Source organism: Bacidia gigantensis (genome assembly GCF_019456465.1).
Source record: "Bacidia gigantensis strain McMullin 20006 chromosome Unknown contig_180, whole genome shotgun sequence".
Classification (NCBI taxonomy): domain Eukaryota; kingdom Fungi; phylum Ascomycota; class Lecanoromycetes; order Lecanorales; family Ramalinaceae; genus Bacidia; species Bacidia gigantensis.
This window is the reverse complement of record NW_025408596.1, coordinates 1,867,185-1,878,134: the sequence shown is the minus strand read 5'-3', so window position 1 is coordinate 1,878,134 and position 10,950 is coordinate 1,867,185. Positions and strand designations below refer to the sequence as shown.

General features: G+C 49.9%; 6 protein-coding genes across 6 annotated transcripts; 3 read left to right on the top strand and 3 right to left on the bottom strand.

The window, feature by feature from the left end:
* Positions 1 to 157: 157 nt before the first annotated feature.
* On the bottom strand, positions 158 to 1,072 carry KY384_003494 (uncharacterized protein; the record flags this gene model as incomplete). Its single annotated transcript, XM_044812008.1, has 1 exon — positions 158 to 1,072. One exon carries the CDS (start codon positions 1,070 to 1,072, stop codon positions 158 to 160), a length of 915 nt encoding a protein of 304 aa, XP_044671141.1.
* A 1,100-nt stretch (positions 1,073 to 2,172) lies between these two features.
* KY384_003493 (uncharacterized protein) lies at positions 2,173 to 3,000 on the bottom strand (the record flags this gene model as incomplete). The annotated part of the gene is made up of 2 exons (XM_044812007.1): positions 2,173 to 2,541; positions 2,689 to 3,000. 2 exons carry the CDS (start codon positions 2,998 to 3,000, stop codon positions 2,173 to 2,175), a joined length of 681 nt encoding a protein of 226 aa, XP_044671140.1.
* A 105-nt stretch (positions 3,001 to 3,105) lies between these two features.
* On the top strand, positions 3,106 to 3,531 carry KY384_003492 (uncharacterized protein; the record flags this gene model as incomplete). The annotated part of the gene is made up of 1 exon (XM_044812006.1): positions 3,106 to 3,531. The coding sequence occupies one exon, from the start codon at positions 3,106 to 3,108 to the stop codon at positions 3,529 to 3,531; it is 426 nt and encodes a 141-aa protein (XP_044671139.1).
* Positions 3,532 to 5,173: 1,642 nt separating this feature from the next.
* On the bottom strand, positions 5,174 to 6,932 carry KY384_003491 (uncharacterized protein; the record flags this gene model as incomplete). Its single annotated transcript, XM_044812005.1, has 5 exons — positions 5,174 to 5,232; positions 5,361 to 6,075; positions 6,137 to 6,268; positions 6,322 to 6,856; positions 6,907 to 6,932. 5 exons carry the CDS (start codon positions 6,930 to 6,932, stop codon positions 5,174 to 5,176), a joined length of 1,467 nt encoding a protein of 488 aa, XP_044671138.1.
* A 1,458-nt stretch (positions 6,933 to 8,390) lies between these two features.
* KY384_003490 (uncharacterized protein) lies at positions 8,391 to 9,826 on the top strand (the record flags this gene model as incomplete). The annotated part of the gene is made up of 4 exons (XM_044812004.1): positions 8,391 to 8,444; positions 8,556 to 8,699; positions 8,768 to 8,844; positions 8,905 to 9,826. 4 exons carry the CDS (start codon positions 8,391 to 8,393, stop codon positions 9,824 to 9,826), a joined length of 1,197 nt encoding a protein of 398 aa, XP_044671137.1.
* Positions 9,827 to 10,281: 455 nt separating this feature from the next.
* KY384_003489 (uncharacterized protein) lies at positions 10,282 to 10,893 on the top strand (the record flags this gene model as incomplete). The annotated part of the gene is made up of 1 exon (XM_044812003.1): positions 10,282 to 10,893. One exon carries the CDS (start codon positions 10,282 to 10,284, stop codon positions 10,891 to 10,893), a length of 612 nt encoding a protein of 203 aa, XP_044671136.1.
* Between the last annotated feature and the right edge of the window lie 57 nt (positions 10,894 to 10,950).

The window sequence follows — 10,950 nt, the reverse complement described above, 5'->3', positions numbered from 1 at the left end:
AGAGTAGGCAGCGCCAGCGTCGGAATTCATAACCAGAATGTCATTGAAAAGCAAAGGGCACTCCTTGCAAACAATTGTTCTCGCATCCAAATGCACCAACTCCATCGTTATCAAGGCATGCAAATATCTTCCAAGTTCAGCACCGGTATCCCGACGCTCAGGGGTTTGGTGGAATTGGATAAGGTGTCAACTCTCTGGCATCCTTCTTTTTGTCTTGCTGAAACCTTATTGAAAGTCGGTCATGCTCTGGAACATCGAAGAGCGCATCGTACGCCTCTTCAATCTTAGTGAGACGAGAGTAGAAGGCATGGTAAGTTGACGTGAACAAGTCGTCGGGAGAAGCAAGGCTGGCTCCAGCTCCACTCGGCAGGAACATACCGAAGAAGGGCGATCCGTTGACCCCATCTTTATAATTGGCCATCGTGGGATCCTTACAAGCTTCTGGGTTTGGAAGCTTCTCTTTCAGGCAGGCATCGAGTAATCGGTCAACTTCCTCCTTGGAACAACGCCCGAGATGTCCACACTGTACGATGAAGTCGAAGACGTCGGCGAGGTTGGTTGCAGATCGCACAATCATGACCGCAAGCCAGACGACAGGACCATTGAAATGCATCCAGGTGACGAGCGGGTCATCGAACTCGATATAATCCGAACCCGGGTGCATCAAGGGTTTCAGACCCTCGAAACTAAACAAAGCCCCGCCGACATGGGCAACAAGATCGGGCAAATTGAACAGGTGTTGCACGGGTTCTTCCAAAGATGCGAGTCTACAAAATTGGTGCAGACAAAGCTGCATGAAGACTTGGAACACCTTGGATTGGTGGCGGCCACGCCACATCAGGCCGCGCATGAGGTCGGGAATGACTACGGGCGAGCATCGGGCGATGTTCGAACCAAGGCTTGCAAAGTGGCCTTCGTCGTATCCACTCCAGTCGAGAGAGAATGCTTCCGCTTTGGAACGGAGCACGTCGTAAGCAATTGAGAAGCCGGCTGATCCAGTTGATTCAGGGGTGGCATAATGTGTCAGATAGCTCTGATCGAGCTCAGTGCGGCGCCGTGCAGCAGTGCTCATGATCAGGAGATGCGGTTTATCGCCAAATGGCTGATTTGTTGATCGTTGGGCTACCCTGACGTCAGGGGACGTCCTTTGCTTCTGCTTCTTGTCTTCACGAGAAGCCTTCTTAGCATTACCCCTGGCAGAAGATTTCTGCATCGTGAGCTGAAAATGGCTCGTTTATTGGTGAGTGTAAGCAAAAGTGGTTGAAATTGTTGAGAAGTGTAGGTAGAAAGGCTTGAATGTAGGCAAAGGGAAATTTCGGAAGGTTGCTGTTGAGCAAGTATGTGAATGGAATGGTTGAACGGAAGAAAGTGGGAGGAGCAACGGGTCTTTATATAGACAAAGATCAGAAAAAATGGGTCTTGGCAGACAGTAGCGGGAGTCATTAGTGGGTCACAAGAGGCATGTGAGTGGAATTGTGGTGGCTGCAACGCCACCGGATCTATAAACCTAGAGGCAGCTGACGATAGGGAAATGTTCAATTCGGACCCACAGATAGTCATGCGGCTTGAGCGCCACCGGCTGAACCGATCCAGCGAAAGGAGATAACAGTCATCATTTGCGGTATCAAATATATATATATCAGTAGAAGCGACCTATCTGGCGTCAATTGGTGGAGACTATCATGCTCATTGTGCAAACATGCTGCTAGAACCCTAAGAGGAGAAAACAACAATGACCCAAGGCTCCAGACAACAAACTTCGAGATACGATGTAATCGGATCACAAACTACGCAGAATATGGACTCTGATGATGAAGTCTTCTACTTGACCTGTGATGGTCGAGGCGACAGAAAAGGCACAGATTGCCGTTGCCGCGACTGCCGCGGCGCCGGTAAAACCGAATAACCCCAATCAACGTAACTACTACGGAGACTACAAAGATTGCAATGATTCGAGACTGATGTACTCTCATAGAGACTGATGTCGGGCTTGTAACGGAAGAGCTCGGCTTTAGGCAGAGCGCAACACTGTAATCCTTGCGACGACCGCTCTGGTAATGAAGCCACTCAGGAGCAGATATCAGAACCAAAGCTTTCTCCGCCTCTTGATCCTGGACGATCATGACACGAACACAATCACAAGAAGCTTAAAAGAGTGGGATCTTTGGAACATTAAGTATCTGAAAGCATCTCGCCACCATCACTCTCCCCAAGCGACCCCATCAGCCGCCGCTGCACCTTCCAAAACTGTCCAGTCTGCCAAACCAAAGTCTCGCCATACTCTTCCTCCAGTTCTCTCTTGCTGTCTCGATATCTCATGAACGCCGTATCCCAGACTTGCTGCCAAGCCACTTCTAACCTCTCAAGCAGCGCGAGTTTCTCTCGAATACCAAACACAGGGGGATCGAGGTCGAGTGCTGCACGCAAGATAGCGATCTCGCTCTGACATTCTTGGACTTTGGCATCGACCTCTTCAAATTGTGCAAAGCGGCGCTTTACGAGGAGGCGGCTACCGTTGTGGACGTGGCGGTCGAGGACGGTCTGGCAGGCGCAGTGGGTGTGTTCGTCCCTGGTGTGTGATGTATCAGTGGTGATGCGGTGAAGAGTGGGGAACAATTCTCAAATGAGATCTTACATGAGGCTAAAGCGAGCGAGAGATGATATTTCATGCCTACTCCAGATTTAAACACTTGTGGATGGAAGACGTGGTCGAAAGAGGGAGTTCTCCAAAGTCTTCTTGACTTGGTGCTCCCATTTGGAAACACTGACACTATCTAGTATCACATTATGAGTGTGCTTTGGGACGACACGTGTTGCGATATGGGTTGTGACACCGCATGCGAGAATCACAGGGTCAAATCCTCTCGCATACCACTGGCTCCGTCTCTGCGGAGCCGGGTTGGACAAGTTTGTATTCCGTAGAACGTTGAGGTCCCACAAGTCTGGAAGCCTCGCATACCCCGAGTATAAACTCGCCTGGTCTTCTATCTTCTTGTTCATTGTAACAATCTCTCCTGCATACATCAAGAAAGTGAAGCCTTTTGTCAATACTACTTTCCGTACGAGGACCACCATCCAAAGCCAACAGAAAGCTTGTTCAACACAATGCCTCAATCTTGCGGAACGTTGAACCCGTTCGAGAAAATCTTTCCCGCAGACCCTCACAAGTTCTGCGACTGCAAAGACGATGCCGAACGCGAGCGCCACAACGAGCTCCGTAACAACCTGTTCAGCCTTCTTGATGAGAAAAAACGAAATGAAGCTAGAGCGAAGGAAAATCGGCGCGAGCTCCGCGCCTTCAATGCAGCACCCAAAGGCCGTCCCGACTTTCTGCAACACGCTGAACGACGCCGAAAATTAGAGGCCGAAGCCAACGACATAGAAAAAGAACGCCTTAAGATAGGGAGACTACATCGTATTACGAAAGATGACCTATGGCAGAAGTACAATGATCGACATTTATATAAAGATTGGGGTATCCAGGTGTATCGGCCAAACCGATCGAGGACGGTGGTTCAGGATGAGGGTTAGGCATGTCAGGGAGAGTGTTGAAGATCCGGCTAAATAGCTGATTATTCGTGCACTGAGTACAATGAGGCGAAAGATGACGGATCCCATCTTGTTTCAGCGCTCGATCTCGACAGGCAATGGTTGGACTTGGTTTAAGGGAAAATTAATGTCGTACAGACTAACTCATCGCCCGATTTTCATAAAGCTCTTGTATTGTAATCTCCCCTCCCCTTCTCCAAATAATCTTCCGTTCAAATCATCATCAAAAAATCAACCTACGATCAAAAGAGCCTCTAAAACTACAAAGTCACTTTCAGCAACAACATCACCAACACCAAATGCCTCACTCAAGCAACCCCCTAATCTCGATCCCAAAAACACCGTCTCCCAAGACCCAAACCCCAACCCCGACCCCAAAGACACACCCCCACACCCACTGCACCCGCCAAACCACCTCCACCTCCTCGCGCCAACAGCACGACGCCTTCCGCGAAGCCGCAAACCACGCAAAAGCGAAGCTCAAGGACGCTAAAGCGCGGAAAGACAATTGTCAGACTGAGGTTGCCATGCTCAGAATGCATGCGCAGATGGATGTCGTTGGGAGGATCAGGACGGAGGCGGAGTTAAAGCTGGCGGAAGATAGGATTGTGGAGGAAGGAAGGAGGGGCGTTGAGGAGGCGGAACGGGAGTATGCGGAGGTTTTGAGGAGGTTGGGGGAGGTTGGAGGGGGAGTGGGGGAAGAGGTGTTGTGAGAGTGATGGGGAGGGGGATGGGGATGGGGAGGGGGATGGAGGGAGAGGGGAGGGATTTGAGCGAGCGTAGGGGCGTAGGGGCGGAGGTGAGGGATTTAATGGGTGGGGGTGGATGGATCAGGGCCGGCGAAGTGGAGGGTTGTCATCAAGTTTCTCTTTCCGGGGCGCTGTCTTTCAATGATGGGACGAAGTAGGGCAGAGACGAAGTTTGCACAATTGCTCGTGAACGCCTGATCTTGCACCGAGGTTCTTAGACCAGCCATTTATGGATGCCTGTAGCACGAGAAATGGAAGTCGTACGATTGCAACCCTTCAGGTCGATGGGGAATCGGCGCTGTACGGTCCCGCATGCATGTAGTCTTGGATCATGAGCGATGTGGATAGTATGTGGATGTCCTTGGCCGGGGTCACAGGGCGCATATCTGATGTCTTATAGCTCCATCCACAAAGTATATGAGGGCAGAGCGGGATAGTGATGCTCAAGTGGACAGTACATGCTTCAAGTGAGGGAGAAGGAGCCACACGTGAGCAGCTATGAGGGTGAAAATGTGCGAAGATGATGATGGGCTGGTATATCATGTACCGATGACTCTTTTAGAGGATGAGCCGGTGGAATGAGGACGTGATTTGGTTTGTTCGGTTTGAGAGCTTGGATCTATGAGCTCTGATTCTGGAATGATCAGCTGTTGGTGCTTGTGTTACATGTCGACGACAGTGGCAGTAGGATAATATTTCGTCGTGACCGTAAAACCACAAAAGTGATGCACCGTCTAGCTAGCAACACCAATTCACTTTGTCCAATAGACGGTCTAGGGTTTCTTGAAGGAGTCTTCGTAAAGATGGTGCCTGGTACTCGAGGTCGATTAAACGTTCGTCCTGATATCTTGTTGCCTTATTAAAAAGCCTTCCACTCACGCCGCCCACATGACTCCATGCTCTTTCAATATATCTTCTGCTCTTTCGGCCTTATCTGAGAGACGTTCAATGGTTGTATGTTGCCTTGAGTACTGTATAGCACTGAGTTCGTGGGCAAGCTGTTCCCTGTGAGCAGGTGAGTCCATGCGGAGGGATGAAGTTACCAAGCTTCGATTCACATACACATCACCGCATTCTGCATCATGATAGCAGTCGCTCGAGGGAAGCCAGTCCTCATGCCGCACTCTTTCCAGTGATCCCATGTCACTGGTTGCGATTCATTAGGGTAGATATCAGAGAGGAACATGTCGAGTACATTCGCCATCTCTGCTTTGGCGGCGTAATCAGTGGTGACTGTGTATGCAAGACTCAGGAACATATTCATTGATAGACCACCCAGAGGTCGATATGCCAGCAATGTCTTTGCAAGGTCCAGAATTTCCAACGAGATGTCGTTGTTTTCGGCCTGCAGCAGCGTAGTGTTCCCATCCATGGCGAGTGTGATGAGTGTCTTGTTCAGAACTTGGTTGATGGAAAGCCCAAAAGCGAGCATTCGCGCATGATGGCAATGTTTCGCACGATTGATTTTTGAACCGTTGATCTCGGTGTTGGTGGAGGGTGAAGCGGTGTTGTACCACCGTTGGCGAAGTCTTTCCAAGACGGAATAAAATTTTATTTGAACATCAATGATTCTTGACCGTAAACTTATGATTTCTTCATTCGAAACATATGAGTCTGCGAATGCGGTGCGAGCGTCTGCTAAGATGTTTGGAACTTGCGACAGGCAGACCATCAGATCACAATCGACGCTGACGCAGTGTGGTGGTCTAATCTCCATCAAACATTGCCATTGTTCAGAGGTGAGTTGGATGCTTTCGTCCACGAGCCCCTCTATGATCTGAGGACATTAGCTGGACAAAGCATGGACGATCGTGATGAATATTTGTCTGAGAACTTACTAGTGGACCGCGTAGCGTGACGAGAACCTGTCGCTCGAATTCGTTCTTCGGTCGCCAAAGATTCCCCTTTTCGATGATCTGCCTGACGCCTCGGAAGTGGCTCATTGAAGGCGTCATATCGCGTAGGAAGAACTAGAGCATCCACATCAGCGTCCGGGCTCGAAGATTCATGGGTGCCTACAGACTTGGCAGATGGACAGCAGCATAATAGCGCACAACGCCTCTGACGTGTAGGCTTGGGCTGGATCACTCAAGCTTCCTGCAAGTGTCTTCAAAGCGCGGGAGTACCTGGACAGGGTCAAGGTGCTCGGCACCGGTTGGCCAGCACAGTAGTCTGTATGGGCGGCAAGCAGAACAAGAGCAGCGGCATCCAGAGCCTGATGGTTTCCTAAGCGCCTTGGAATCTCCTTCAGAAAGGGCCCGAAGTTCATGACTAGTTGGTATTTGATGTCTTCGGCAGCAATAGCCTTGTTGACGAACGCTTGTGTCAATCTATCTAAGCTATTCGAGGGCTCTCTTGCAAGGGCTACGATCCATGTCGCGGGATCTGGCTTGTACTCTGCGTCGTCCTTGCCGTCTGGAAGGGCTGAGCCAGGATATCGTTGCTGCAGCCTAGGCCCTTCGTCTCGAAAATAGAAACGCTGTTGGCCGTGCCCTACGCATGTCAAGTTGTTCTTGACACAATAAGTGCAGCGACCGAGCGCCACGTCGCACTGGTTCCTATCATATGAGCGTCGCACTTGTTGATGCAGGCTATCGGAACTTCGTACCTTTTTCTTTCTTCGACGACAGGCATCGCAGCCTTTACCACTTGGAACACCAACCATCGCAAGGTATTACTCGTACAATATTACTCGTATGTTATCGCTGGATAGCTCCAAGTTCATAGACTCCTTATATAAGATTCGATACACCGCTGCTTGCCTCTTGCCAGGAGGTGGGAGTCATGCAATTGTTGGAAAGGCATTCTGCAACCCTCGTGACCTGCAATCCCTAATCAAGTTATCATTGGACGACACAAGCGCACAGGCATCTGATAAGATATCTCTGCATGTTGTCTGTCAAGCGAGCCAATTGTAAGCGGAACACCGAGGAGCGCTGAATGAAGCCCGTTATGGCTAGTTGCTTTTAGCTGCAGGAGGCTCACTCATCCAGCCTAAGTCAAGCCAGGGTCCACTTCGGACTCGCTCATGCGGACTGCTTTCTGTATTTATCGAATCTCTCCGACAGCCGGCTTGGAAAGCTGCAGTAGGATTCACACTAGTGACCGCAGTGGTGATTCATCTCGTGAGATACGTAGGTATTACGAGGATAAGTCGATCTACACCGAATATATGGAGCAATTGTTGTCAGCTTTCGAATCTCGTTAAAATCGTTTTTCAGATCCTTCGCAACAGAGCTGATTCAGAAAGTCAATGTCCGCACTCTGGCATGGAAGTCATGCAAGTCATGATTGATATCTCGAGTTCATACGAACTCTCTGAATCGACAAGTCTGCTGCTTGACAAATATGGTGCAGACTTCCTCTTGATTGTACTAGAAAGACAGAAGGCTTTGTCTTGGATCAAGCCTAACATTTTGGTCAGACCGAATGGCTCGTCATTTAGCAATGCAAAGATTGTCTGATACAAACCCACATACCGATATATATGCCATGGTCTTCACTACTTCAAGAATCGTTAGAGCTGGAATAAACAGAAGCAGTAATGATAGCATGACGTAATTTCCACAGTTGGGAGCTCAGTGGTCAACTGCCTCGCCATTGACCATGCGACATACCTACAGGTCGTAAAGGATAGCTTCGAAGCAATTTTGAATGACATTGATTGAAGATTCGAGTGTTACTGCATCAAGTGTCCTTGCGACTAATCCGGTTAGCCTCCGTTTCGCCATGCTCTTCACTTAGATTTATTACGACCCTTTGAGGGGTCTCAAAAGCTCTGACTTACACCAACATATATTTTACACTATGTTATGGCCTACTTCCAGCACGAGATGAAGTTTCAGTACCGCTGTTGTGTGATGCTCGGTATTAAGAATTTTGTCGGACGCGTATGCCAATAGAGCGAGCGCCGATACTGGTGAGACTGGCGGTGCTCATTTGATCTGGAAACATTACAGTAAGTGCAAGCTTCATGCGTAGACCTTTCCCTATATCATTTTAGACGTCGTAATCTGGATATCCAGCCTTGGTAAGCAAGAATGCTCGAAGATCACCATGGAGCTGATAGTGAACCCCACAGTCTGGCACCTCATGAACCAGAGTCGCAAACGTTACAGACTTTTCAAATCTCGAAATATGTACTGCGTTAATATCAATATGCTGACCTTGACCTAGGAGCTTTCATCAGGGTTTCAGCGGCGTTTAATCTTCTTTCAATCCTCCTTCGAGCAGGACACTTTACGCTTTCTAAGCGAGAACGAGGAGATCATGGCGCAGAATGTGCTCACTACAGAGGAATTTCTCTCAGGTATCGACAGTGTCATCTGCAGTATCTGCCGTGGTAGATACTTGACAGGTGCCCACGGAGAAGCCAAACATGAACCGCCCCTGACACTCCATGTGAGCTGTATCCTGTGCCTGCCAATTGCAGTATGTCATAAAGGATGGGAAAGCTAATTAGAACTTAGTGTGGTCACACATTTGGCGCAAAATGCCTTTCGAAATGGGTGAGCGGCACAGGCAATGGAAATTCCTGCCCGACCTGGTAAGACCATATCTGAAATTAACCTTACCCACATGGATCTGACCTGGAGACTTATCTTAGCCGAGGGCTGACCTACAAGAAGAAGAAAGAAAAACGACTCTGGGATAGAGATATCGAAGCCGTCGTGATAGCTTACAGCGATATGTCCCGAGGAGCACAGTGGAAGCCCAAGGATAAGATGTTGAAGCTAATCGAACATAAACGGGTCGTCTGGGCGCTCGTCCGTGCTTTCTCGGGAGAAAAGCAAATGCTTAGTAGGAGAGCAATGAAGGCTTGTATATGCCAATGTATCTGGCTGTACTTGTTAAATGAGATGCGCATATACGTGCAGGAGGATCGCGATGTCACCGCGCACACGGCATTACTTGAGGAATTAGGTGACATCACAAAGGAGCAATCAGAACAGCTTACAAAACAGCTTTCTCAGGACGCCAGTGACATGATCAAGGGCATCATTCTACGTACCTCAGCACTTCAGATACCGGCTGCAGACCGTCTGAGGTTAGCACGCAGGCTGATCGACAACCCCAAACCCAACAGCACGACTGATTTCAAGCGTCCTGAGAATCAAAATCTCCATATTGCCGGTCAATCTGTGCCGAGACTTCTAGCCTTTCTTGGAAAATGCAAAGGCTCAGAGTTCATCTCAGACAGATGGGATATCGACCTGAATGTCTTAATCGAAGCGGACACCCAAGTCTCCGAATCCTGGATCTTGGACAAGGGCCAAAATTTCGGTCAGACATATGGCAATGCAGAAATGACCGGCATGCTGGCGTCTTGGGGGTTGTCCGAGCCTGCAATCTGGAATGCCGATGAAGATTCCGAGGCAGATAGCGTACTAATGATGACCATGACAAAAAGCTCGGATGAAACGTATCAAAGGGGTAAAGGCGGGCTTTCCTATGGAGGAGATGTTAAGGGGGTCTATGATGCATCGGTGCATAAAGCCAAGAAGGAACCTGAAGCGTTGAAGGTATGAGGCCTGCTGAACAGCTGAAGGCTTGACCTCGATAATGGACAGTCGTCCATGACTAGTAGGAGAGTCATGACATACCCCTTCTGTCTGCTTTTGCAACTCTGTGCGCTTGTGAGTCCAGCGAATCGCTTCCAGAACAGAATAACCTCTTTGTTCCTTGACGAATGATACTTCGCTTTCACCACCATTATGTGACCGTGAAAGGGTGAAAGAAACACATCAACAATGTATTCACAAAAGATGCTAGAACAAAGACAACAAAGAAGCTGTGTTATCGTTATCCAGTGGGCACAGTAAAAGCCCTCGCGATCTCCGAGGATACAGGAAGACGATACTTCCACACCATCTTTTTAACTGAGGACCGAGACTGCAACAGTAGGCGCTGAGCGCATCACCAGTGAATATCCGCATCAGAAAAATCACCGTCACCAACCAACAAACCCCCCAAAACTCCCACCATGGACGCCTCCGATCTCTCGGACTCTAGCTTCCTAATCCCCATCGCCCTCGTCCTGATCGCAGGCTCCCTCGCAACACTCTTCCTCAGCCCCCAGCCCGCCCAGCCCGAGCCCACAACCGACACCCCCACCAAACCTCAAATCCACCCCACGGACCTCCCGCTTCCTCCACCATCACCCCTCCTCCTCCCGCCACCACTCCTCCCCCTCCCCGTCTCAGCTCCCCCGCCGCTGTCGAGAAAGCACGTCTCATATTCCTCCCCACCCTCCCCTGTCCCATCGCCCACGGAACGTCGTAGGAAATTCTCGTACCCGAAAGAGCAGTATCCCCTGAAAGACTGCCATGGACTGGCGAAGGGCGGGGTGTATGTGATGCCTAGGGACCGTAGCGGGTCATCGGGATCGGGATCGGGGAAGGGGAAGGGGAAGGGAAAGGGGAAGGGGAGGCAAGGTCGTCTGGGTAGTGCGTTTGATGTCGCCGGGTATCTTGATCACATAGCGCCGGGACTCACAGGGCTGGGGGATGGGGATGTGGAGCTCGTTAAGGTGAGGAGGTCGATGAGGGAGGGGAAGGGGACGAAGGCTGTGAGGTTTGATGAGTTGGAGTGGTGAGTGGCGAGTTGAGGGAACTCTTATGGATTAATTGCTGTTGCGGTCGAGATGCATGCT